Genomic DNA, 26,940 nt, shown 5'->3' with positions numbered 1-26,940 from the left:
TCCCGTTGGCGATTAAAACAATTCACCAAAAGAATCAGAGCAGTCTCGTTTCATTAAACAAAGCCCATCCAACAGTCAGTTCATCAATATTGATCCGCCAAAGCGGACAGCGGTTGGATCGAGCATTTTGGCTCAATATTGCCGGGGAATACGGGAGCGAACAAACGAATTTCCGTCAAAGATTCAGCATCAGCCAACCAGAAAAAGCCTGCAAACAAACACGCGGTCGGTTGTCCGGTCAAAATTCCATGTTGTTCAATTTGTTAACACTTTAAAGAGCACGCCAGGAAGCGGGACAGATCCCCCTGGTCGGCTTACGGCTCGACCGTCAATAATGCACTGCGCGAGAACCGCCAGATTTTCAAAGCGGGAATATCGCGCGATTCCATTTGCAAAACCTTTAATCTTTAACGTTGAATCTTGTTTTAAACCATGTTCAGTCTCCAGGCTCCAGCCTTAAATCCGATGCCATTTTTTGATCACGTTGTGCCACGTGAAATTGTGTGTAGGTTAGAAAGTAGTTTGAAATATTATTTGCAGATGTCGTTGTTGTGCACGTGAGCTGAAAATTGTCACGTGCTAATAATTGCAATAACTTCATATCTGTGATTTCTTGAGTTTCAATAGCGTTGTCAGCAGCATCTTGACATTTCGTGAATAATCCAGTTCGTTTCTTCAGGGCAGACCTGAAAAAAGTAATGATTACCGTTTATGGAATCGACTTTTCTGATGTTTTATTACTTTCCATAGCTATTGAAGAGTGCAGACAGTTAGATAAATCATTAACGTAACCAGACTGTGGATTTTCATGAATTTATCAGAAAGAAAATATGAAAAATACACGGAATGCAAATAATTTACAAAAATATACAAAATATCCAGAATATAGTAGTGGCATTTATAATATACAATAGGTAAAACGATTCTCTATCCGAGTTCTTTACTTCCTTTCGTTGCATTCATAAAAATATAAATTTGCATAAAAACACGCCGTCTATATATAACGTATAATTGTTTCAGTTTATTAAATATAATTGTTCGGTGCTTAGTTGAAGGGAACGTAGAACGTCAGGAACTGCGAAACGGCCGTTCTTAAAACACGAAACACGAAACACGGAAAGTCTGGGTATTCTGTGCGCGGGGAGGGAATTTCAGGAATTGAATAATCGCCGGGAACAGTTCGTGCGCGCTCCATTGCGCTTTACTTTAAATCATTTCAGCAACAATTTCCCTCGAAGGATATAATCGCGCTGCATTTCGCCTCGAGTAAGGGTGGGGCAGGAGTAGGGGTAACAGAGTTCGATTGGAGCTGTGCACGCAGTCGAGCAAACTATTGCGTTTCGCATTAAACGCGTCACGAATCTCTGCGCGGATTAAAACGAGTAATTCGTTGCCCCGCGTTCTTTAACAACGTTTTTTTACAATCTCGGAAAAACTATAAAGATAACAGAGTTCGTATATCATGAAAATTTACAGAAACAGAATCAAGAGAGAGTTTCGAAAGTTTTTGCAGTGCATCGAAAAATAATTTTGCCTCATATCGTTTGTTGATAATAACAACATAGATCTTCCAGCAGTTGTTTAGATTCGAAAGTACGCGTGAGTGGGCGAATTTCTAGGGAATTTCGCCGTGTCTTCGGTTCACCATTCTCTAGTAAAATATTCCGGTTTACTGTAAATCGAGGGGCAGCAAGGTAATGCATAAGCCGCTTCGATACAATATCGAGATAGAGTTCAACCATCCGGAATGCTGCTCCGGGCAGGAAACCCAGCGAATTATGTATCGAACGTGCGAGATTCTCGAAAGCATGAGCTACGACAATCACTTTTCTGCGGTACTATCAACTGCGCTTATGTTATAGTTACTAACAGTACATAAACCATTGCTTCTCTAAATTCCAATATAACGATCGATGTTAAACAAGATATTCAATTAGGAAGTTGGGAAAGAATTTCACGATACGATACAGAAAAGTAGAGCAAATCGTCGAATATGTTAAGAATCTTAGTAATTTCAATAATCTAATGTCTTATTAAAACTGACTCGTACTAACAGCAATAACGATAGTGTCTAATTTATTCTTCATATTGTGATATTATAACACATACGATTAGCGTAATCTAAAGATATTCGATGACATTCAATTTTTAACGATTCTACCAACCTAGTAACATTAAAAAAACTGAATTCCTCGTAACACAGATGCGCTGTAATAACAGCAGAACTTTCGTTTCATTCTCTATATCGCAGTATCCGAGACACATCTTAATATAATTTAATCCAAGTTAATAATTTCTCTACTGAAAATTGCAAAGGAAAATATAAAAAGCTGCACGACCCGCGGTAACTTTCCGGAAAAGCAAAATGTCTGGCCGTTGATCGACGCGGTTCACATTCCGTTTCCTAGTTCGTAGCAGATCCCGAAACTTTCGATAACATCGTAAACTACCGTGCAAAAGTTTGCACGATGGAGTCGCCGTGGAAGTCAGAGATTCACGATTCTGTTACTGGATTATTTCTTTCCGTGAGTTTCTCCGATAATGCTCACGCTCGATATTCCCAACCTTTTCCGCTCGTATCTTTTGCCCCTGGACCATGGCTACCCTCTGCCACCTTCGTCTTTTGTTTCTCTCTCTCTCTCTCTCTCTCTCTCTCTCTCTCTCTCTCTCTCACCCTCTCTTTCTGTCTATGCCTTTTTCTTTCTTTCTACCACTTTTTTGACGAGACAAATTTTCAGTGACAAATTTAGATCACCTAAGCTGCCGGAAAAAGTTGGATTAAATTTATCGTTACAAGAGGATGGTATTCGTCTTGTGAATCAACTGGAGTAACTGGGTAGTAGGGTGGATTATAGCGAATTATGTTCACAGAATATTTATCACTTTTTCGAATTTCCTTTTTTCATCTCCGTACAAAGAAACAGCTCCGCGCAATTTCGTTTTCCCCGCTATAATTTCGTAGAACTAATTTTAATTCATTTGGTAGCATTGTCACTCTGCTATTATACAATAATTGATAATATCTAAATAGCATTTTAAAAATATTACCAATTGCATTATGTGCAATTTCATTTCACAGTCTAATTATTATCGAGCATTTATTGATCGAGATAATAACATTGAAATTAATATGTCCCGTTTCTGTTAATTAATTTTAAGCATAGGGCGGTCGTCAATGACCAAATTATATGATTCATAGAAACTCGAATTTATAGAAAAAATTTGCACGCAACCTAATATGATCGCTGTTCTTCCCATATTTTTTTCAAAGCAAAAAGTATTAAAAAGAAAAAAAAGAGAAAAATACTCTGACACGCCGTATTAGTCACGACTTTCAAAAGAAACAATTTGATTGAGTGGAAACAGTGGAGTTTTTCAGTGGTTTGGATTGCGCATTTGGTTAGCCAGACGCGGATCAGCGCCATCAGCGCGCGGATCGCTCGCGATACCCGGCGGGCTTTGCGCGCTCGCTTAAAATTTAATTCGAGCACAAATCCTCGGCTTTGTGGCGGTTCACCGGCCGTGATTGGCTGCCACCTAAGTTTAAGCTCGCCGGCTTTAGCTCGAGCGTCGAGGAGCGTGCGTGCGCTTCGCGTAATCCGACGAGAACGATCGCCCTCTGTGCGTACACGCTCGCCCGAAGATAGATTCGCCAACGCCTATGGATTAACCAATCAAAAAGAGGAAGATTCAGTGGGATAAAGTTTTTCGAAAAAACTTGCAGTTTTTTACATATTTCTTGCCGAATTTGTATGCGCTATGTGTCTGGGAAAGATAAATCTAAAATGATTTATTTAATTTGAAATGAGATATGCATGGTAAAATGGTCATGGCTAATTCTATCGTGATTTATGGTTATTTAAAGTAAAAAATTAAAAGTAGGATTTATTAAAAATTATCTTGGGATTATTTCATTTTACCATGTGATATCTTAGGGTTTTACTTTTTGACGTATAATGATTATTTTATTTTGTGGATTTATGAAGAGTTCCGTAATCGCGGTGTATCACATTTTTAATTTTTACAAAATTGAAGAAAGAATGTTGGATGACTATATTTTAAAGTTTCAGTTTAATTACGATTTTATTAACATTTGAGCGAGGTAAATGCGACAAATGGATCGTTAATAATTGATTATGAATAATTTGACTTGAATTCGGTAAACGTTGCTGATGAAATTGCAATATGATTATCGACGATATATGTATATTATTTTATAACATCATTGATCAATTAATATTTACCGGAATTAAGTTCAAAGCATAATCCACGACAGATTGGTATGTATAATTATATTTAAATGTTTTGTCTTGCATGAATAATACTGTGAAATTATTATCCATAGCTGAACAGATATGCGTAAATAGCGTTTCGCGGCGGCCAAAGATACGCAAAGACAAATATTCCATTTCAATATTCTATTACAAATATTTAAACAACATCTCGATTCCCGCCAATTTTCCGCGTCATCATTCTTAAATTATAATAAAATTAACAATTTCAATTTCAACGTTGAAATTGACGGGCGGATTGTAGATAATTCTAACATTACACGTATATTTTTGGAGCAAGTCAGCAGCATAATTTATTAAAACCCATGTATTCTTCTTCCAATTTCCGCAAAAATTCCCAGTCATCGTGTCTTCGAAACTTCATACAATGAAAATTCCAACGGGTTCTAAATATAGACGAAATTGCCGGAACAAGGAGATGCAATCAGTATGTGGTCAGACGTACCGTGCGATGTATCCAATAAGCATATATTTTTCTGAACAATTCTTTTAGATGTCTTTCATTTCTATGATACGTGAATAAAATACAACAAAATGAACAATATTATCGAAATAAGCAGATATGGACAATATACAATCAAACATACCATACGTACATGAAGGTTTCATGTACAATTTTTTAAAACCCTTTACAATTTCAGAGTCGCTTAAATGAAGCAAAGCGGGTCAAGTCCCCTTTATTTATCGTTAATCAACCTCGAGATCTTTCACAAAAATTCTCTCAACCTTCTCAAAGCGTCCTAAAACCAACCCCTCGAAAGCCATCAACAAGATTTACTAAAAAATTCCACCCTCGATTTCCCTTTTCACGTGGTTGGAGCCATCGTCGGTGGATCACAGAGGAAGCAACAAAACCGTCGGAAAAAAACCGGGGTCAGCACGGTGGAAGCGATCGTGTACGATAATTCGTGGCCGTTAGCCGCAGTCCGCGTCGCGACGCCCTCATGGGCGTCGTTAGCAGGGACCACGGAGTGGCGTGCGTATTTACGCAGCGGAGGAATCAATAAACCATGTCCGAGAACGAGATGGTGGCGGCCGCCATTCGACAGGAAGGGGTGAAACTCACCCTTGCACGCCATCCGGCTATTAGACAATACAAACAACCGGCCTGCCGCTGATCATGTCCGCCCAACAACGAGCCCAACGCTTTTTTTTTTTCTATATCCTGCTACCCCTTTTATCGTGTTGTCGCCCAGTGGGAACAGGCTTTGGGCTTATCGAGAGAAAGAAAATTTTAGATCGTCGATGGTTGTGGGATTTCAAGACTGGAGAAGAATTGTTTGAATCGTGATTGGTAATTGGGGTAAATCGATTGTTGAAGGTGGGACAAAGATTTCGAAAGAGACAGGCAGGGAATCTTCGTAGCAAATTGTTTCTAACGATAGATATTTGCAGAATGGAGTATGCGAGGCTTGATGTTTGTAATAAATTATTTTTAACGATAACCGTCTGTGGAACGTTTTATGAACTGTTTGTGAAATTTTGATTGGGTACTAATAAACAATTTAATGAAACGAAAGATTTTAAGAAAATTATATGAATGACGAGGATTTAGAGGAAAAAAGAGTAAGGATAATTTGTTGAGAAATTTGGCTCGTTTAATTACTTAATTAGGGCGAATTGAGTGAAGATGACGAAGGAAAGATTCGACGAGATTTAATTAGAAGTTATTTCAAAATAATCCAATCTACACACAGACACAAATCATTCGCTCATCTTCACTGATGAAACACTCGATATAAAATTTTTCAGAGAACACCGTATAACAATCAGCTACCCCAGATTCACCCCGTCGTTCTCAGAGGACCAAGGTGCTCATCAATTATAGCTCATTCATCGGTAACTCCGGAATTCTGGTTTACGCTCGATGGGGTCGTTGTTAATAAGTTGCAGGAGGAGGAAAAAGGAGGAGAAGGGTTTGGGTTAAGGGAGTTGGATATAAGGAACGGAGCTCGTTCTATGGCTGGTTCTCGTGGCGCGTTATTAATCCACGTGCTTCGACTAGGCATCGGAATTATCGAGTGGCCGTGACGAGGTGACTTTAACGGAGGCTCTCGTTAAAATGCGAATACTCGACTTGACATGGCCGATTTCTCTTAACGCGGAGATAAATACGCTTCGTCTGCCGCGTCCCATTACAGGGGTGGAAAAAGAAGAATAGCCCACGCGTCGGAACCAGGGAAATATAATTAATGCGTTATGGCTTTACCTTCGTTTCAGTTCTTTTTCGAACTTTCCCGTATGTGCTCTCAAAGTTTTCGTTTCACTTAGAGCGGTATTTTTCTTAATTTCGCAGAAACTTTGATAAACGTTGATAAATTTATTAAAGTTGCGGGTTAAGTTTTAAATATAAATTTTAGTGCTCTTAATCTTCTGGAAACTTCATCTTTGACAAATCTATTAAAGTTGTAGGTTAGAAAGAAGTTTCAAATTTTAATTTTAGTCTTCTTAGTTTCTCAGCTTTCTTTCCTTTAACATTTTTATCGCTCACGGTGTTTTCTGGAAACTGAAATTGTTTGTCTTGCAATCCTGCGATTGTTTCAAGTGCTTGTTCAGTCAAATTAAAGTTATAACCTTTTATATTATTTAGGGTAGCCTATTTCATCGAATTTCAAATTTTATCAGTATCATTAGTATGCCTAAATTTCTTTTCAATTCTGATCAAACGCGAAGAATTTAATTTGTAGATTTTCCAGAACTTTTTATCCAACGCAAATGCGACCTAAATAAAAAGTGGCTGTTTTTGGTTCCAACGTCGAATTACAAATGAAAAATTTAGAACATGAAAAAGTTACGACGATTTTTTTCCAGCGCGGAAAGGAGAACGTGTCGTTGGTTACAAATGCTGCTTGTTTCCGAAACTGCGGGCATTGCAATGAATCATTTTTAAACGCATTACGAACGCAACCGCGAGATTTATGCGATTCGTGAGCATTCCGTGAAATGCGTTTAGCCAGGGACGATGAATTAGCGATCGTTTGATGATAAAACGAAACGGTGTTTTTTTTTTTTTTTTTTTTTTTTTTAATACCTAACACGGGCGATATTAACTGAAATTTTTTCAAAAACTATTAAAAATGTTATATTTCTCAGTTAATTTTTCGTTTCGCGACGATTCGTTTGTTTTGTTGGGATTTTTTAATTCAAAAACTCGAAACATAACTTCAGGAAATTATAAAATTTTGATTTCCTTAATGTCTGTCGAATTTGCAAAATAATAAACTTTACAAATCCAAACAAATTTCCGAGTTATCTCGGGAACAATAAAAAATTGTTCCAAATTAACAAATAAATCGTAAACCATGACTTTATTATTGTAACAGAGACAAGAAGATTTATGAAACATCGTCCATTGTTTAGAGAACTCAATTTTACCAGTTGAGCGTTAGGCAACAGAGAGAGAGAGAGAGAGAGAGAGAGAGAGAGAGAGAGAGAGAGAGAGAGAGAAAGAAAAGAACGATAATACAATAAATAATCGACGATAAATTATTTCGACGAGCAGGTCAACGAACGAAAAACTCGTCCTCTTGTTTTTTCGATGCGATCGCATAAATAAATCACGACGATCGCGCTGAGACAGCTCATTCTCTGTCCTCCCGTTGCAATCTACGAGTAATGACAACGGCGTTATCGACAGACTGATAACTACGAGCAAGAGTAGCCACAGCGCGAAAATTGTTCGATGAAAAACGCTTTTCTCTTCCCTTCGTGTACCACCGTTTTCGTTCGGAATTTATTTGTTGACCATTTTAATCCTTCGAAACAATTTTTTTTCACAGTTTTTATAAGATAACGTTAGATTTTACTGGTATTTCGAAAAGAATTCTTTTATCAGTTTCTAGAACCCGCGAAACAAAGGTTTAATTTAGGTGGACCTAGGTTGCTTTTTAAAATTATTACTTGTTCATTTGGAATCGTTTCCTATGATGCTGACGGTAGCTTGCCAATTCATTTCAATCTATAGAAGGTTATTTTATTTGTTCGTAGATTCTTTAGATAGATATTTCATTGGTGAACTTTTTTTCAAACAGTTGTTTGCTTCTCCGGATTTATTCGATGGTCTGAAACTTTTTAGAATTCGTTATGGTTTCCGAGATAACTTTAGAATTTCTATTGGCCATTGAAATAAAAATTTGAAAAACTCGAATAACGAGAGTACAGTGGTAATACGTTGTTCGGTGGACACGTGTGGCGAGCGTGAAATTAAAATTCGGATTGGATATCCGCGATGGGTCCACGGCCCTTACATTCGTTTCTTTTTCAATTACGGTATCACTTTCGATTCGAGGCCGTCGGGATTCACTTACAGCCACCGTGTCCGCCGATGGAACTTCCGTGTAATTGGAGTGGTTCCCTGGCGAAACTTCGCTGAAACATTTAATCAACATTCTCATCAACTCTCACACCACGATAGAAGAACGTGTTCTCGTAATAACCTATGGATGAAATTCTTCCAGTCTCACCCCTTTCTGTACTTCCCCCTCCCTCTCCCTTGTTAAGAGACCTACTTTCGTTTTACACGCGTATTAACCCTTCACAGTCGTAACGTTTACGTCTTTGGATTTCGCAGTCGAATCACGTGAATAGGTTAGGATTTATAACTGTTTCATGGTCTCGTATATTGGCCTATTAAGCTGTTCATGAAGTATAGCAGCGAATATTTGAGGACATTCGGAGTTTCAATGGTGAGTAGGTTAATTGGAGATAAAGTAGAAATGGAGGGGATAATGAAAGGACATTGTTAAATTTTGGTGTTATTCGGGGTACACTTTACGGAAGATATAGTTATGCTGATATAGAGGCATTTGAAGATAGCCTGGTATCTTTGGAGATGCGAGAAACTTTATTTAGAGTCCAAATTTCTGAGACAAAATATCATGATTCAGGGTGGGACAACATATTCATAATTCAAGGAATCGAACCTGTTATCTAAATATAGAATCTGGGTTGTCTCGTATCGTTTAAGTATTTTGCGCCTTGCTTCGATTCTTACCCGCTTTCGATTCTTACCCGTTCGAACGTAGTCATCAAATATAACTTATATTTAGGTTAGAGTTTCTCCTCAGGGCTCCCCTTGACAAATCATTTATCTATCTACTACTATGTATCCTAAAAACCTATTACTATCATCTATACATTCATTTGAACATAGTCATGAGTCATCATTTATGTTTAGGTTAGGATTGGTTTACGCTTTTGGTGATTTAGGTTAGGTTAGGTTTAGGTTACTTTACAGACATCTTTTTGAGAAATTCGTAATCTAGGATGACAGAATCTAGTAATTTTTACAGCCGCTTGAGGATAGTCATTAAACGTCACTTAAGCTTAGGTTAGGATTATTTTCTAGGATTTTCCTTGATAAATCTTTAGTCTGCGATAAGAATCTTAGTACTGCCATTTGTACGACTACTTAAACACAGTCATCAAACACGTTTTATCGATGGTATAACTATCGACTTAACAATCCAAACAACATAACTTTTAAAAGTCTTCTTGTCCACAATGCTCCGCTATTTCGACACTAGTCTGATTGCGTTTTTCAATTCGACCCTCGAATGGAACAAACAAATAAAAGTAAGCGATAACAATGATCATTGGTGAGTATCGTGGAGGTCGTAAAAGTGGCCGATTCGACGTTGCGTCTCAAACGATACAGAGAACAGAATGATCGGACGATGTGGCACCGAGCTTTAAAGGATCGCCGCGAAACTCTTCGGATCATCGAGAAACGATAAAACGTCCGAGTTGTCGTGGCAATAATCCGGAAGTTGTAGAATCGATCCTGAGAGCACGTCGCAGCTGCCAGATCGGAAAGCGTTTATGGGCTAACGAGTTGGATTTTTCAACGACCCCACTCGTAGAAATTGAAGTATTTTTCGACGTTTTGAGCCAGTCGATGAGAAGAGCGTACTTTTAGAAATTTTATTGCAATTTTTTAAAACAGAAATTTTATTGATACGAGGCATTTTGAGTATTGGATAGTGCATGTGTAATTTTTTTTTGGTATCGTTATTTTGCTTAGAATAATCCATATCGGTTCTTTCGTTCCTCCAACTACTTGAAATTTGTCATTTCATCAAGCTTCTAAATATTTCGAAATATTTCCATCTTTTAGTATTTTCCATTCTAAAGTTTCGACTCTCCCAAATTTTTCGTCCCGGAACTTCCGAATTCTTCGAAATGTTCGTCGGGGAACTTTTCAATCTTTCGAAATCTGTTATTTCAGCGAATCTTTTTACCCAGCCCAACTTCAATCTCGGCCATTAATTTTTTCAATTTCCTAGAACATTTCGTTCAATCAATTCATCGTGTAAATCAATTTTCCCAATTCGTGCATTAAATTTTAGCGTTCCTATATCGAAAAAATATTCACTGTAACATTTACCATAAAATTTCTGGCAGTGAAAATTCTGAAAATGTAACATTGTACAATATCCATTATTATACATTATAAAATATAGAAAAGAAAATTACAATATAACGTAATAACATTATACGATATTAAAACAATACGAAACTAACGACTCAACGGATACACTCAAATTGTAAATCTTCCAAAAACATCGTGCATTAAAATATCCATAACTGCGATCGCTAAAAATTACGCTCGAAACATTGTATCAAACATCCAAACAACATTTCTGACAACAACATCGGTACATTTAAACTTCCCTCAAAAAAAAAAAAGTAAAAATTCGTCGCCTTAGCCAGCATGAAAAAAGAAGAAGAAAAAATGAAAAAAACGGACGAAACATGAAAGGGGTTGGGTAAAAGTTGCGAGAGTGGTCGAGTTGGGTCGACAAAAGCGGTCGGGTTCGGCGCGTTTAACTCCGAGCCGTTTGCGGTTCACGAGCTGAAGGGCAGAGAGCGTTCCCTTCGCTTCCGGTTGCCTGATAGTTACTCCAAATGCGATCACGAGAAACCGCTCTCGGATACCGTGTCCGCGGCTTCGTTGACATGCATACAAACTTGGACAACTTTCGAATTGTAGATCGGCTGCATGTACAGGCCAACGTGGAAAACTTGGACGAGGGTGTTCTTCCATCGAAACAGCTCCAAGAGACGCCTTTCAGACCTTGGAGAGGCTAGTTGCTTTCCATTTTAGAAAGTTAATCGACCGAGTATTCTTCTGCCTTGATGGGAAATTTCGAATTTTCTGGTTTTTTTCTTTCGAACAAATTTTTAATTTAGTTTATACTTTTCGAGGGGCAGATTTTAGAAAATTAATCGAGAACTGTTTTGCATTGAGAGGAAATTGGAAAATATTCCCACGTGTACACCGTAGTTTACAATAAACTCAGTTTATTTATGTTTTAATAAGTAAGAGAAAAAGGAGTATTTTATTTGATAGGGGAATGAACACAAAAAGAAATGAAAAACAGGCATACGCGATAAAATACGTTGGGACAAAAATATCCGATAATACGGTAGAATAAATAACAACTGAAATATAGAAATTGTTAATTATCAATTACAAATAGTATTGTGTTCGTACTGATTTCCTAACAAAAACTCTATTTTATAATAATCCAATAACATTTTACACGAGCTTGCAAGGCTTTGCTACCAAAAGCGTGCAACTTAATGCAAGAAAAACATCCATTAGTGTATCTTAAAGTTACGGCCAAGTTCCAGACGATATTCTTGGGAACAGTCGATTTATAAACGTCAGAGACTAGCACACACGCATCTCCGTCCTCCCTTTTATGAACCATGAACCGCGTTCGAAGTGTACGAATGGCTAGCTATTCGCGTTGCGAAACGTCTGAACTCGCTGATGCGTGCGTTTCACGCATATATATTTATCTTTCGAGTCTGCTTTTATGCTTGCTCGCATTGATCTCGCGCTTTGAGACCATCTCGAGGCTTAAATAACGAGCAACTGTCGATAAACAGACGTACAAATGTACAAGATACAAATGAGCGTAAGGTTCTTTCGTGGAAAAGGAAATAATAACAGAAAGAACGTGCAGCGTTGTTTCGGACGAATTTTGTGCACGCGCGAAGAAATTTGGTCTGTTCCATTAGATAAGTACAGAAGATTTTTAAATTTTGGTTAAATTAAAGTTTGGGTAGGCAATGAATAGAATTGCTGATTTCCAGTTTCCTGGGAGTATCCTGCTGCCTTTTATTTTATTTAAGCTGAATTTTAAGCATTTTGCGAGATTTTCATTTTAACTTCCTCGTTGATATTCTTATGCTACGTGTTATCGTAGTAGTTTGAATTTCAGTTAGGTTACATTATTTAATCTTAATTTGTATTCTTTGTTCTTTATACATTATAAATGTTACTAAATGCTGCAAATTACGCGAGCTTGGTCACATCATTAATCAGACCTCTTTCGAGCTAAAAATAACGAAGAATCAATTACGTCAAAAGAAATGTCATCCAAAAAGAAAAATATGGACGTTCGATAAGAAGTACAGGAGGTAGCCAGAAACGAAGGTAAACTTCATCCTCCCAGCCAGCAGGAAGCTGAGGAGGATGTAAGGGGTGGGAAACAGGAAGCAAGGGAGAGGCAGGAAGAGAAAGAGACTACAGTGGAAGGTAGAAGTTGCGAAGCAGAGCTAAGTAAGCAAGGTGGCAACTAGTAGGGACACAAGACAAGCTCGAAAAGTTTTAAGTAGCTACGTGATACTACTTGCCCCCTCTTGGACCAGTCATCCCTTTTCCACCCTCTATCTAACCGCCCTTGTCTCTATTGCGCCCTGAACTTTGTCTTTTCATCGTGTACAAATGCCTAGGAATCGCGTGTGTTAGTACACTTCGTTTTATCTTTTCTTGCAGATTTTCTCAGATGCGAGTGTATTTAAGAGCGATCTCTGTTACGTTAGAAAGAAGTTGGAGATGTTGTGTTTTCTGAATGCACCAAGTGTTCGAAGGAGTTTGTTTGATCGCAACGGCGTTTGGATATTTCCTTTTCCTTGAACGAAATCGTTTAGGAGAACTTTGTTGTCTGTCGTAGCGTTTTATTTGGTGTAAAACGTAGAATAGGAAAGAGAGTTATTTCTTCTTTATTTGTCTTATCATTCGATCTTATAATAACAGAATTTTCTTTTTCTTTGTTACAGAGAGATAGATTGCTATAGGTGCATCGTCATGCATATGAAGCATCCGAATGTTCTTCAGTATAAAGAAAGTAAGTCTCGCACGTTATGGATAGCTGCTTTAATCGATTTTAAACGCGTATTTTAAACGTCTGCGGAAATTGTTTAGCTGTCGAAAACAATGTTCCAAACAATTTCACTTGTACGTTTCATTTCCAATAACGAGAACGTTAATTAATATTTGAAAGACAGGGAACAATGTAGACAGAGAAAAGGGAAGGAAATGAAAAATGTTAATTCTCCTCGTCGATTCTTCTTTTTCAGCATATTGCATCACAGCGTCGCCAAAACCTACTTTGCCATTCATATGCAGCGAGTTGAGAAGCGATGCCATATTAATTTCCCTATTTCGCACGGGGGCAGCTCCCATGCCCTGTCCATTTAAGGGGCCCCTAGAATTCACCTATAGTCATGGCGAAGGGGAGTGTAAGTCACCGTTATCAGCGGCAGAAACCTGCACTCAAGAATCGCGATTGCTTTTCCGCTACCAGGCGTGTGCCAATGTGCTGTCATCCGAGAGCGTCGGTGAGTATACTTTATAGCTCTTCTGACTGTACTTGGAAAATTTAGATTTCGTAAATTTATCCCTATACAGCGTTATGAATAAAAAATACACGTTCGTAGAAAATTGAAACGTATAAAAATATTGAAAATTTGCATAACATTGAGAAATATACAGAATATACAAAATAAAGTACTCATAACATCTATAGTTTCAAGCCACTCTTTAGTCGTGTTCATAAAAATATGAATTTCCACGAATATTCACGGTCTGTTCGACGATATCTTCTTTTCTGTATTCTTCTGCAAATAAATATACTTTTTCAAGAAAAAATTTCGAAAAAGGTAAGATAAATATCTCCAATATTTGTCCATCAGGTAATTTCATGCGAAAAACCGTAATTTTTCTTCATGCACCGAGAAATACCCAATGACGACGTTAATTAACACGACACGCAGTGGAAGAGAATCTGTGACGGTCAGTGGAACTTCCGGCAAATGATTAACGGCCCTGTCAATTACCATTTGTTGCTGCTACCCCTTGTCCGACCGATTTTCCGCGATTATTATACCAAGGGAAAACGCTCGTGCCGCTATAATTCATTCTACGCGGCTACGGTGCGGTTTATTAACGGTTAGAATATTTCCGTCCATAATTTTCTCCGCGGACGATTTAGCCTTCCTCGTAATTGGAATCATTATGCATCGTGGTGTAATTGGGGGAAGCTAATGGTGGTCAGAAGATTCATGATTCAACGATGAGGATTTTTATTCGATGACCGAAATTTATGCAAGGACATTGAGTGCCTTGAAACAAAAATAAAACATCATTTTCTTTTTTTCTTGGTAGCTTTGAAGTATTGCTGTAGGTTAGGATTTGACGTAAAATCGTCTTAAATAGCTTAAAAGTATTATTTCTTTCATTATTGGGTAGTTTAATGGTGTTTCGAATTAAGGTTTGACGAAGTTTGATCACGTTTGAATAAATTAGGAAACGATTCTGCAGAAATCTTATTTGGCAGAGATTTGATAATTAGAATTTTGGTTTCACTTTTATCTTAAAAAGGTTTGCGAGTTAAGATTTGTAATTGAAGTAAAGTAATGTATACCTAATTAAACGTAACGTTTGATTTTGTTTGAAGATGTGGAACTAGAGTGCCTAGCCACGTGGAAGGAAAGTAGCACGCACAATCTAGTGGCGAGGTTGCACGCTCCGCGGAAAACTAGCGACGAGGACAGCTATAGATGCTTCATCTATGAACAAACTTCGAACAATTCGTGGAATTTGGCGCAAAGTGAGGATGCCTCTTGTACTGGCTTGATCAGCGTTAAGGAGGCTGCCAAGACGTTCAAGATGAAACAGAGTAAGTGCTTATAAACAAAGTTTATATACAAAAAATCCCGATACTTACAAAATAATCTCTAGTACGCCAGTACCAAATTTTTCGCTACTAAAATACACTTAGCTGACAAATTAAAACCGCTCTTACGAAATGTTCCTATAATATCACTATTAAATTTTCAATTGTAAACTAGCCTAATGTACCATTATTTGTAGGAGAAAGCCCACTCACGAAGCAATCTACAGAAGGCGAAATTAATTCCCAACTTAAAACCAGTCTCATAAAATATCCCTATAATGTCACTATTAGGTTTCCAATATCCTAACTGTCAACGCCAAAATCGCTATTCATAAAATAATCTCTGCAACAGTACTCGGTAACCAACCTGATACCATAGTTGGAAAAGGTCTATGACCAATATTTAAAAATCACTTAAAATGGTAATATTATCATTTCCACAAAACCCTTCGAACATTCGTTTCATAAAAGTTAATTTGCCTCTGTCCGATTCGCTGATAACCAATTCCATGCACATCAAACCTCTTCCAACATCCACGTAACCGAACATATACGAAGTGACACGTACACTACCACAGTGTGGCTAGGTGAAAAGGAGCGATCCTGCGGGCAAATTGTTGGCACATTGACGTTATCGTTAACTGATGATCGTGCGTCTTGGCGCGGGGAAAACCGCGGGTACCGACAGCACCAGGGCACGAAGAACGTAAACTATGACGGTGTCCATGGACACCAGATCGGATTCTTGGGCCGCGTGTTATCGGCACACTGGCGCGGCGGTCGACGTCAACTACTTGGGGTATTCCATGGTATCGCATAACTGCACGTAGCCTTGCTAGATTGCGATGATTCTGCCCTCTACAGCCATGGTTAACCAAATTGAGGCGATCACCAGCATCGTTCGATCCTCTCTCAACATTCTTGGGATTGATTTTACCTGCAACCGCGAATCTTTGATCGGCCTAGCCTGGAATTTTACCGCAAATTCTTGCTGAGAGGTTAAAAGTCTCCGCTCTGAAACCGAATTCCTTGCATGGCTACGTTGTATAGGCTTTATAGGTCGTGTTTCTACATTTTTGTCCCGTTTTTTGATAAAGCTAGGCGCAGATTAAAGATTCCTATATTCTCCGGATAGTTTTCCATCTAATCGTGAGTTTCTATCGTCAAAAATTTTCTTAACGCTCGATGGTTCCCATCCTTGAATTTCTGTCTCGTTGTCTAAATATTCTTTTAGGCAATTTTTCATCCAACCGTAGTTTTTCATCGTTAAAAGTCTCTTTATCGTTAAAAGATTTACAAAAATTAACAAACCATCTTTTTCGTTAGAAGTTTGCTACGAAAGGAATTATTATAATGTTCTTCGCGAAGTGAAAGAACATTTCAACGTTCTGACATCTAAAATGAAATTCTTGGAGGTTTATCGTATAGCTCGATCGTTCATTACCATTTTAATTTATCAATCTTCGGTCAGAGTGGAGCGGATCATCATCGTCGATCGGCCTGTTCGGTTCATTGTCCCAGTTTCGGTTTAAATACACCGTTCCTCGTATCCTGTGAAGCTATGAACGTGGATACGAGTAGACAGTTGTATTAGATGGAGATGATCTTGTTGCTGGTTTTGCGGTAAACCGCTTCCAGTTGAATTTCCCGGATACATGACTGATTGCGCGATCCTGCCACTGGCCAGGATTTATTTCCAGATATTTTCTGAACAATAATATAGCACACAGTTCCAGAATATTGTTTCAAATTTAACAAATTGATTTAACAAACTTAGTAAATTGATTTAATGTTTAACATTGTAATATATACTGCGTTATATTTAATTATTTATTTGTACGATTATAACCTCCTTATTTGGGTATTTTAATTAAAGATAAAAATGGAGGCAAATTTTGTTATGTGCAGTGCATTTAATAAAATTCAGTTCAGTCTCTATAAAAAATTCTGTAGCTTTAAAAATGCTGCCTTATGCAGAAAGAAGTATTATACACGGCGTAGCTGGCAATTTGCACTCGCGATTATTTCTTTATTAATCGAACGCGTATTTTTTTTACACATATTTGAGCCATTTTCGAGTTTCAACCGAACCAAATCGCGGCCATAGGATAGCAACGAGATCGAGGGAAGCGGGTTGCAGATCCCAGGGACTAATCTGCCTTCTGGAAAGTTTAAATGGAAACGCCAGGGAATGGGGTTAACGAAACACCCGAGCCAATGTTGCAATAGAGGCGTGGAAAAATTGCTAAGCTGCTTAAACGCTCGAATCGTTTGCTCGAAATTTCGAAATTTTTCCCCTTTTCTAACAAAACATCCCGAATTTCGAACCGAGCATGTTGAAACAGAAATTGATTTAATACGATAATTGACTAAACTGTTCGATTCACGGATGAATAACTTGGTGCAGGTAATAAAACGAAAAATGATCGAGATATAAAATGACACGATGTTATTCTTTAATTTTAATAATTATATTCTTTCTGCAGGGAGTTGTCTTAAACGTAACGCGAATCGATTTTCATAGAAAGTAGTACGCAACGTGGCAATCTTTGAAATAAAAATTTGAATTAAAAGGTTGTTTATCAGTTTCATTTAAGTTTTGGTGTACCACCGGCGCTTTAAATAAAATAATTAGCAAGATTTAATAAAAGTTATAATTCCGATACGTAAAATTACGAGCCACGAACCAATTTGCTTTTACACAAAATGTCATTAATAAGAGAGATTGCTAATTTGAGTTAAAAAGAAAGTTTCGAAACAATGGAAATGGAATATGTTTCCTAAAAGCACAAATCGTATGTTCAATTATTTTACGTGAAAACAACGTCTAAATTCCTTCTATTCTGCATCCTACACATACGCAGCAAACAAAGTGACGATAAAAAAGCGGCAAGAAAAATCTCCAAACAGAAACTTTCCACGTTACACTGAGTTACTTTCAAGTTTCAATATTGTTCCAAGGTATTTACGGTCCCTTCGAGATATTTCCTTTTTTATTCCGTCTCGAATTCATTTCGTTCTCCTCGAGAGAAGAGATTGCGGTTCGATGCAAATCAAGGATCGTCCCCGTCCATGTTCTACCATGCTCCAAGACCAAATATAAAAAAGAAAACCACCACCATAAAATGGTGAACTGGGAGGCGTGCACCGATATTATTTACAATATGATTGAACAGCTTTCTATAAAAAACGGAAAAAAGACGTTCTTCCCGTCTCGTGGGAAATAATAGGCGACGGGCTAAATTCACTTTGCCTGTCGGTTTTACGTGTCCAGAATCGCGATAAAAAATGTTAGACTCGTGACGAGGTAACAGGATTTTATGATAATTGATTTAACGAAAAATCGATACGCATAATTTGCATTTAGAGCGAGCGAAGGTTCTTATTATATGATTATGGCACATTGTATGGAAATCTGTTTTGTTACTTGCTTCGTATTTTTTAATTTTCATTTTTGGCATAACAATTATATCATAATACTAATTGCGCTATAGATTTTATGTAGAATAACTCATTTGGTAATTATACTGAAAATTTGTTTAATGAAATACTCGAATATAGAAATAAGTAGCAAAATAATAAATATAAATTTATGATTTATGTTAGACGAAAGAAAGGAACAGAAGAAAAAGTAAGTTCGTAGGTAGGATAATAGCGATAATCCAAAGGAATGCAATAATCCAACGTAAACGCGAGTCCAGGTCGCCTACAAACAGTTATCGCGTCGATGGTCGACTGCTCACAGCTATCAATCACTGTGTGCGAATTAATGGACCGTTAAAAATGCACAGGCGTCGAAGTATGTGGCGTACAGGACGCCTCCGCTGAAAGGCGATCGATACCTCGATGGGACACGCATGTTCTCCCACTGTCTCGCCGAATTATCATTAAAAATTGTCACGTATGATTCCATTTTCTCATCCTTATTTCACAAATTTCTCACTCGTTCTTTATTCGTCGAGACGTTCGCATAATTCTCAATGGAAAATTAAAGCGAGAACATAAGAATGAATTTTTAGAAAATTTAACGCGAAATAAATTTCTTCTACAATTTTTTATTACAATATGCAATGGTCGGACGAAATTAAATACGGAGTTTATGAATGTGTAATTTTCAGTTAAAAATTGATATTAAAATATGACAAGGGATAACAATTACAAATATTTAGAAGCAACGTCGTGTAATGATGTATCTTACCATTTTTATCGCGGAATAACAATAAAGATGCAATTGTTTGCGATTTTGTGAAGAAGCAATTTGGAAATATAGAATTTTACTGAAACGAGAGGAACGAAAGCGTAAAATGAGAGAGACTTACGAATGTTTAAAAACCCTGTCGCAAAATGGATTATTTTGTAATTTTCATTATAAAATGAAATGCTTTGATGAAAATGAAAGAAGAATTTATATTCGATATGTTGGATCTGCGTTACTTTATGCTGTATTTAAAATAAACAGTGATTCGTATGAAATTATATGACGCACCTATGCATGTCTCACCATATACCGACTCGTACTACTGAAATCCAGTAATATCCACGTTTCTCTTCATTTCCATCTGTCGAATGTAATTATTTTTAAAACTTCCATCTGAAAAGTGTCTCGATTAACAATTTTCTCCGATTCTACTCGAACCCTCGTTTTTCCGTGTTCCTTTTCAACTTAGTCGCATGCCTGTAATATTCAAAAATATCTCGAAGGATCGTTATTGGTACGTGATTTCCTCGGGATATCAAAAAATTTATTTGTTAAAACGAGAGCAAAATTAAAATACACGACAGTACGCGAATGTATCGTGAGTGTAGAAACAAATGGCAAACTAATTACCAGAAATAAATTATAGAATCGTCTGTCGAATTATTTGGAAGTACACGTAAAATTTCTTTTGTCTTACTTTTATCAGAAGATACCAATTCTTTTATCGTGTTGCGTATGAAAAATCAAACATGTACTACGGAAACGTTATTGAATTACGGATACTATTCTGTAAAATATACGAAATACAATAAATATAAAAATTCGAGGAGTTGAAATCTTGTTACGAGGTTGAAAAAGAAAGTTTACAGTCATTACAAGCTTTAATTCGTCCAATTTCCGTTGAAATCCTGTCAGCAAAATTCCAAACTATCGTTCTCTTAACTATATTGCGTAACTTCGTAACAATAACGAATTAACAGGCTATTCGAGCAACTTGGAAATTATTCGATCTCCCCGCGCCATGGAATAATATTTTTAATTAGTCGGCTCGTTTCGTAATTGGGCCAGTGCAAATGGAAAATTAAAATTCTAGCTGTTCGTCTGCTATTCAATTCTGGATAGACTCGACAGTCGTGTAATTCAATTTGTAACAGTTCAATGATAAAAAGTGCAAAGATTATGATATAAAGGAAAGAAGGGGAACGCAGTTTAGGTGTAGCTCGTTTATCGGAGAGGGAAGACTTGCTTGGCCAACTTGAAGAGCTTGGAATGAGTTTCTAGTTGCATTATACGCTTCGAGAATAGCCAAGGAATAACCGTGTTAGCGACAGAGTTGTATTATTTCGAGAAGTAAAGTATCCATCGCGTCTTTCGACGTCTAACTGCGTTTTACTTCAATTCTTAGGTTACGTTTATTCGATATAATTTGGAATTTTTGTACGATGTTAATAAAATTAGTAAATTTTATTATCGGCCAATGACTGTCAAACAATGAAATTGACGAATTGGTAATAATACGCGGCAGAAATATTCACTAGAATTATAAAATTGTTCTCAATCCTAAGAAATAACACGTAACAATTTTCTGACAAGGTATCGCTCCTTTCTTTCCAGAAAATTCAACTGAACGTTGCTCCTATCCATCATGGGTGGTGGACAATAAATTGTGGGTGGCTCTGGATCCGATAGCATCTCGACTACAGGCGTCACCTTACAATCTAACGATTGTAAATCGACAGGAGACTCGTCTCGTGTGTCACTCCGTAGTCCCTCTTAACGATCGTCATGAGCATCCTGACAGAGAGAATCAGGTGCAGTACGTCGCCAAGGCTACCCTCGATTGGTAAGTCTCTCAGTCGTCAGCTCGTTATTAAAAGTTACAAAAGATCCAGAATTTGAGGTTCTGAAGCCTGATTGACAAAATAGAATTTAGGATTCGTAATTTGGCACTCATGACTCGGATCAATAACGTGGGATTCATCAACTAGGACCCAAAGTCTAAAGTCCAACGCATAATATTCATAAGAAGGTCGTGTAGAATATAGAAATCCGGAAGCATAGTCTATAGTCTAACGGGTGAACTCTTCTTTTTATCAAAGTAATGCGATGATATAGAATTGTCTGTGTGTGTGCCTGGTCTATCGATCCCATAGTAGTCTACGATTTGCTCCAACTTCACGACAGCAACAGATTGATCGTAATATTCGAAGTGGAACGTGTAGTCCAATTTATCATGGAATCGTACATGGTAATGTAACGCAAATATCAGAAAAATTATAACAATCTGCTAGCTCTCTAAAAGTCACTCTGAGATATATTGCATCGTTAATTCGATAATGGTTAAGACGTGAAATTTATAGCGTTCTACTAAGCTATGATACACCGTGAAAGAGTTGAAACGGAAAATAAAATGCACAAACAACGCAACGAACAGTGAAACACAACGAGTAACAAAATACGAAAGAGACGTGAAAAGCATTCATCCGGAAGAGGTATCGTCATGGTTGTTCCGGCTGTAGCAACAAACAAACGCAACAAAGCGTTCACGGACAAAAGCATCGGTGTCGAGGTTGCTGGCACGGCGTGTAATTATGACGGTATGTCGCGATAATCCTTTCATCGCATACCGAAGACGCTCGTGCGCGCATAAATAAACAGCTTGCGTCGGATTAAACAGAGATCCTACGGTTCGGCTGGTACACGTGTCGGAATGTCAATATATGTGACCCTGCACTCAACCACTCTCTTCTCGTTCAAGTACTGTGCAACCGTGTTCGCGCCACGTAACATATCGCTTTTAATCGTCCGTGCCCTGTCCCGTCTAACGGGTGTCCCATTATTTCCGGATCCAGTTGCTGTTTTCGTTGAAATGAGCGCACCAGAAAATTAGATCTCTCGTTTCTCTTTACATTCTTTCTGTTGTTTCTCTTCTTCTTTTTGTATTGTATATCGTGTTCTCTGTTTTTTTCTTTTTCTTTTTAGTGAATTTGTCCTTTTTGATGGATTAAGGTTGGGCTTAGACTCGAATCGATAATTTCCATCTTTATTCGATCAATGTTTCTCTGTATGGTGCGTTAGTTCTAGTCTATGCGAAATCGATTCGTAGCGTTGGTCGAATTGAGTCTCCTCTTGAGTGAAATTCTTCGAATCTTCTGATCGTGTCAGTCAAATTTTTCATAGCGAATTTTTCATCGTACTTCGTATTTTAACAAATTCGAATTTCATTGAACGCTTCTTCCTTAAAATTGCAACAAGTAAAATTTGTTTAATCCTCTGAAAATTCGTAAACCAAGTTCTTCCAGGAGCCTACTGAAAGAAACTTGAGCAAATTCAAATTTCGTCTAAAACTTCTTCCTCAAAGTTGCAACAGATGATTCATAAATAAAATTCTTCAAATCTATCGAAGGAACAAATTCAAATTTCGCTTGAAACTCGCTCTTTAAAGTTTCAATATCAAAATCAATTGGAATAATGTTATATAAAAGTTGGAAGGTACTTTGTCTAAACCCTAAGTGAGAATATATATGGTAAATTTGGAATAAAAGTTGAAAAATTGGTTCTTTAAGCTTTAAGTGAGAATAGATAGTAAATTTCCAATGAAAGTTGAAAAACGCGTTCTCGAAGCTTTAGGTGAGGATAAATGGCGAGTCTCGATTGAAACAAAAACCCATGTTCGAGTTTGTTCTGGTAAGTAGGTCATATATAGGAGCAGCGAGTAGTAAAGAACCGTATATGGTCAGACATCGGTTCTGTTCAAGCCGTGAATTAGTCTTCTCCCTCTTCTTTTCTTTCCTCCTTCCTTCACGTCGAAAAACTTAATGCTGGAAATTCCTCGAGCATCCGGAGATTATCCCTGCACCTCTACTTTGAGAAACTACTGCCGGGAAACAACTCTATTAGTAGATGGAAATCAATTCTCCTTAATCAGATAGCAAATTAAATTTCCATCGAACCGGACAATTGTGTTCTATTCTATACGTATACTTGCAAATGAGATACATTCATATTTCTGAAATTAACAATTCATTCTAAAGAACATTTTCAGAAACTAAACATTCTACTAGAACCTCAAATTAAAAGACTTTGCCAGTATTCAGCGTCTAAAATTCACAATCGATCTAAGAACTCCATTTCAAGTTTCCCGAAGCAGCTTCAAACTCGGAACAGACCAAAATTTTCATGTCTTTGCAGTGAAATATTCTCCTACAATTCTACGTTCTGAATGCTTCCGGAAAACGAAAAATCTACTAAAACTCCCAAGCCAAAGATTTTCACTATACCCAGCCCTTTATTTTCACGACCAATCCCGAAACATACCATTCCAAGGTCCTGAAAACAATTTCAAACTACCCCAAAACTTTCATATTTTCTGTGTAATAAAATACTTTCTTAAAATTCTACGCCGTGAATTTTTTTTAGAAAATCGAAGGTCCGCCAAAATTCCGTTAAAATTTTCAATCCAAAGATTTTTACGATACTCGCTCGTTCGTTTTCAAAGACAACCGCAAAGGCGTCTCATTTTGAAATCCCCGAAACTTCTATATCTCGACAATTTGCCACAATATCAAACTATTTCGAGGCAACGAACTCCGGATCACAGCAATATTTCATCGAAATCCTCTTTCTCATCTTCCCTCCTGCGAAAAATATGAATTCGCGGGAGAACAGCGCGTGGGATATAAAAGGATGGCCTTGAAAAGTGCCGGAAGAAACTCTCGCACGGTTCTCTAATAAAGTCGCGAGCTGGCGCGTAATCGCGGGCATATTAAAGCGCGAGGAGAGATCAGGCCGCGAAATAAGAAGGGGAAAATCCGGTGTCTGGATCCGTTCGAGCGATGGCTGACAGGATTTCAGAGGGATGAGACTCGCTCACAGTCGGCCGAATATGTCGCGTCTCCTTTTGTTTCGAAGCTTATTAAATGGCTGGGCAATCGAAACGAACGAACAATCGACGATGAAGGATCCAGGTATTAAATAATCGACGCTTTTTATTCAGTACTGGAAATTTGTTAGACCAGAAGTTATTTGTAGACTGAAATGGAATATCTTTAACAAGTCCTCGAGCCTATAGAATTCATAGTTTGTGAGCCAAGATTCAAACTTGATGGATGAAAATTCATGACACCGGTATTCGATTAGTACGTGAACATTTGACTAGTAATATTTGAATTGGTAGTATATTTAATATTTAAGTATCTGGGTAATAGTATTTGAGTTAGCACCGGACTACTAGTATTTGAATTACTAGTATATTCCACTACTATATTATTTTGTCTGAACGTTAGGATTCAGGTAGTATATAAATCAATGTTGAAGTGTAGACAATGAAGTCGAAATATTGGAATTGAACGACAGTAACCTATATAAATCATCGTGGCTGTTAATTAAAATCCAGAGTCAACATCACAATATCGTATCTCCTTTTGTCTCGCGGCTTATTAAATGGAGGATCGAAACGAACGATCTATAACGATGAATGGAATGGCTGCATTGTTGTAAGTGATGTAAAATTGAATTAGACCGCCTGTTACGACCGGCTGAGTGCAGGGGAATTGATGGTAATTAGGCTGCGACTGGATTCGATCGAGTCGTACCGTGGAAAAAAGGCTGCAGATGGGTGTTGATGTGAAAAATTGAGTTCCAGGGACCGCCACCACGATGGAAGCTACCGGGAAAGTGGGCTTTTTTTCACCAGGGTGGAGTCGCGCCAGATTTTATTTTGCTGCCGGTTCGAGTGCCCCGAAAATCGCGAATGAAAAGTATTGTGCGCACTTTATTGGGAATGTTTGCAGTCGATTTTTTCCGAGTTTAGATTGATTTGTACGCAGAAATACTGACGGGTCTTTTGAAACTCGTCGAAAAAATTGCTCCGAAGTAATATTAAAGAAAATGCATTTTTCCATATCGTCTTTCTTTTATATAAAAAGTAATTTCTTGTATTGGGTAAATTGTTATTCGAGTAAATTTATAAAATTGATAAAACTCCTATGAATAAAATAAATATCGATATAAATGTTTAATCATATTGCGATTTCAGTATATATATATATTTTTTTTTTTGTTTGATGTGCGGTTAGAGAAAAAGATTGGAAACTTTTTTAAATGGAAAAATTTAGATTATTGCTGTGTGATAAAATTGATATTAAAATAAACTTAGGAAAATTGACGTAGATCTGTTTATATCTGTTCTTAAATAAAATTACTCTTTGAAATTATTTAAACCTATCAAATAGCAAGGAATAAAGTCAACGAAATGAATAATTGAGAAAAAGATAAATTAGTCAAAATTTATCGCGAAAAGAATATATTATTAATTAACTAATACAACTTTTTGCTATCTTACACACAAAATTACTGTATAAAATTCTTTGAACATAGCAAATACCAAGAGATAAATTATTTAAAACGAAAGATGTTACGCCATGTGAATTGAACCCGGGAAATATTGTATAATTAAAGCACAATGAACACTAATATCGGTATACAATTCCGAACAGAATATTCACTTGATCAAACGAAGACAAATACCAACCGAATGAAAGTTGATAATTCTGTTCCTCTTTTAATATTCCTCTCTCTCTCTCTCTCTCTCTCTCTCCCTCTCCCTCTCTCTCAATAATGATTTATTCATATCGTAAATCGTTACTCATTATACAACACAATTAATTCGACTGTAACGCGCATAATTAATTCCCCCATCCCTATGCTATCAACGATTTTACGTAATGCAAACATCATTATTTCAATTAATCGTACGCGGAATTAATTAAACATCGAACGAATATATACTTGAGGAATATAATTAAAAAAAAGAGAGATGAAATTTGTTCGACTGTTAACTTGTATCGGGGTAAAATTTTCTTTCACGTTTAAACTGTAATGGAACTCAAACGAACCTCTTCCTTACGACGAGTTTTCATCAAATTAAACACAACTCGCGTTTTCATCCCTTTGCACAGTTTTATATATCAGTTGGAATATTTTCAATTTCGTTCATACTTCGATCTTTGGTTTAATGTATTAGGAATATTTACTTTTTTACTGAGTTCGATAATTATTCGTCCGGTAATTTTAGCTTGTGTAATTTTATGGAATTAATATTTTGGAACTCCTTTCAATCATTCATAATGTTACAATCTTTTGATTGAATTTTTAATTAATCGATATAACATTGTTATGAAATTGATTCAATATTGGAAACTGAAATACACTGAGAAGATTGAATACGAGCATATTTTTCCAAAGAGTTTCCAATTTTTTACTTGGACTTGAGTATTTCTTTCGATTCTTTTCAAAATTTTAAGTTCTAGACTAAATTTTTCATTGTTGGGTATAATCCTTTTAAAAGATTGTTGTTTTTTCATGAAAAGTCGATTAAACGGTACAAAAGGCTTGTAGCAATTTTTCAATTTTTATCTAAATTTTTTCCTTCAAAATGCTTTCTTCAATTTTTTATAAAATTTCAATTTTCCAACTAACT

General features: G+C 37.0%; 1 protein-coding gene across 8 annotated transcripts in view; it reads left to right on the top strand.

The window, feature by feature from the left end:
- LOC126925343 (uncharacterized) overlaps positions 1-26,940 on the top strand; it is a 316,899-nt gene that overhangs the window by 254,265 nt on the left and 35,694 nt on the right. For all 8 annotated transcript variants that reach the window (XR_007713872.1, XM_050740786.1, XM_050740787.1 and 5 more), the window contains 4 exons: positions 13,365-13,432; positions 13,665-13,925; positions 15,044-15,265; positions 21,075-21,303. Coding sequence is in view for 7 of the 8 variants with exons in the window: in XM_050740786.1 (XP_050596743.1) it covers positions 13,365-13,432; positions 13,665-13,925; positions 15,044-15,265; positions 21,075-21,303 (780 nt within the window). In the remaining variant the exon portion in view is untranslated. The remainder of the gene's footprint in view (positions 1-13,364; positions 13,433-13,664; positions 13,926-15,043; positions 15,266-21,074; positions 21,304-26,940) is intronic.

The sequence above is a fragment of the Bombus affinis genome, chromosome 16 (assembly GCF_024516045.1).
Source record: "Bombus affinis isolate iyBomAffi1 chromosome 16, iyBomAffi1.2, whole genome shotgun sequence".
NCBI lineage: Eukaryota > Metazoa > Arthropoda > Insecta > Hymenoptera > Apidae > Bombus > Bombus affinis.
Note: the sequence above shows the minus strand (reverse complement) of the source record. Positions and strands in the feature narration are given on the sequence as shown.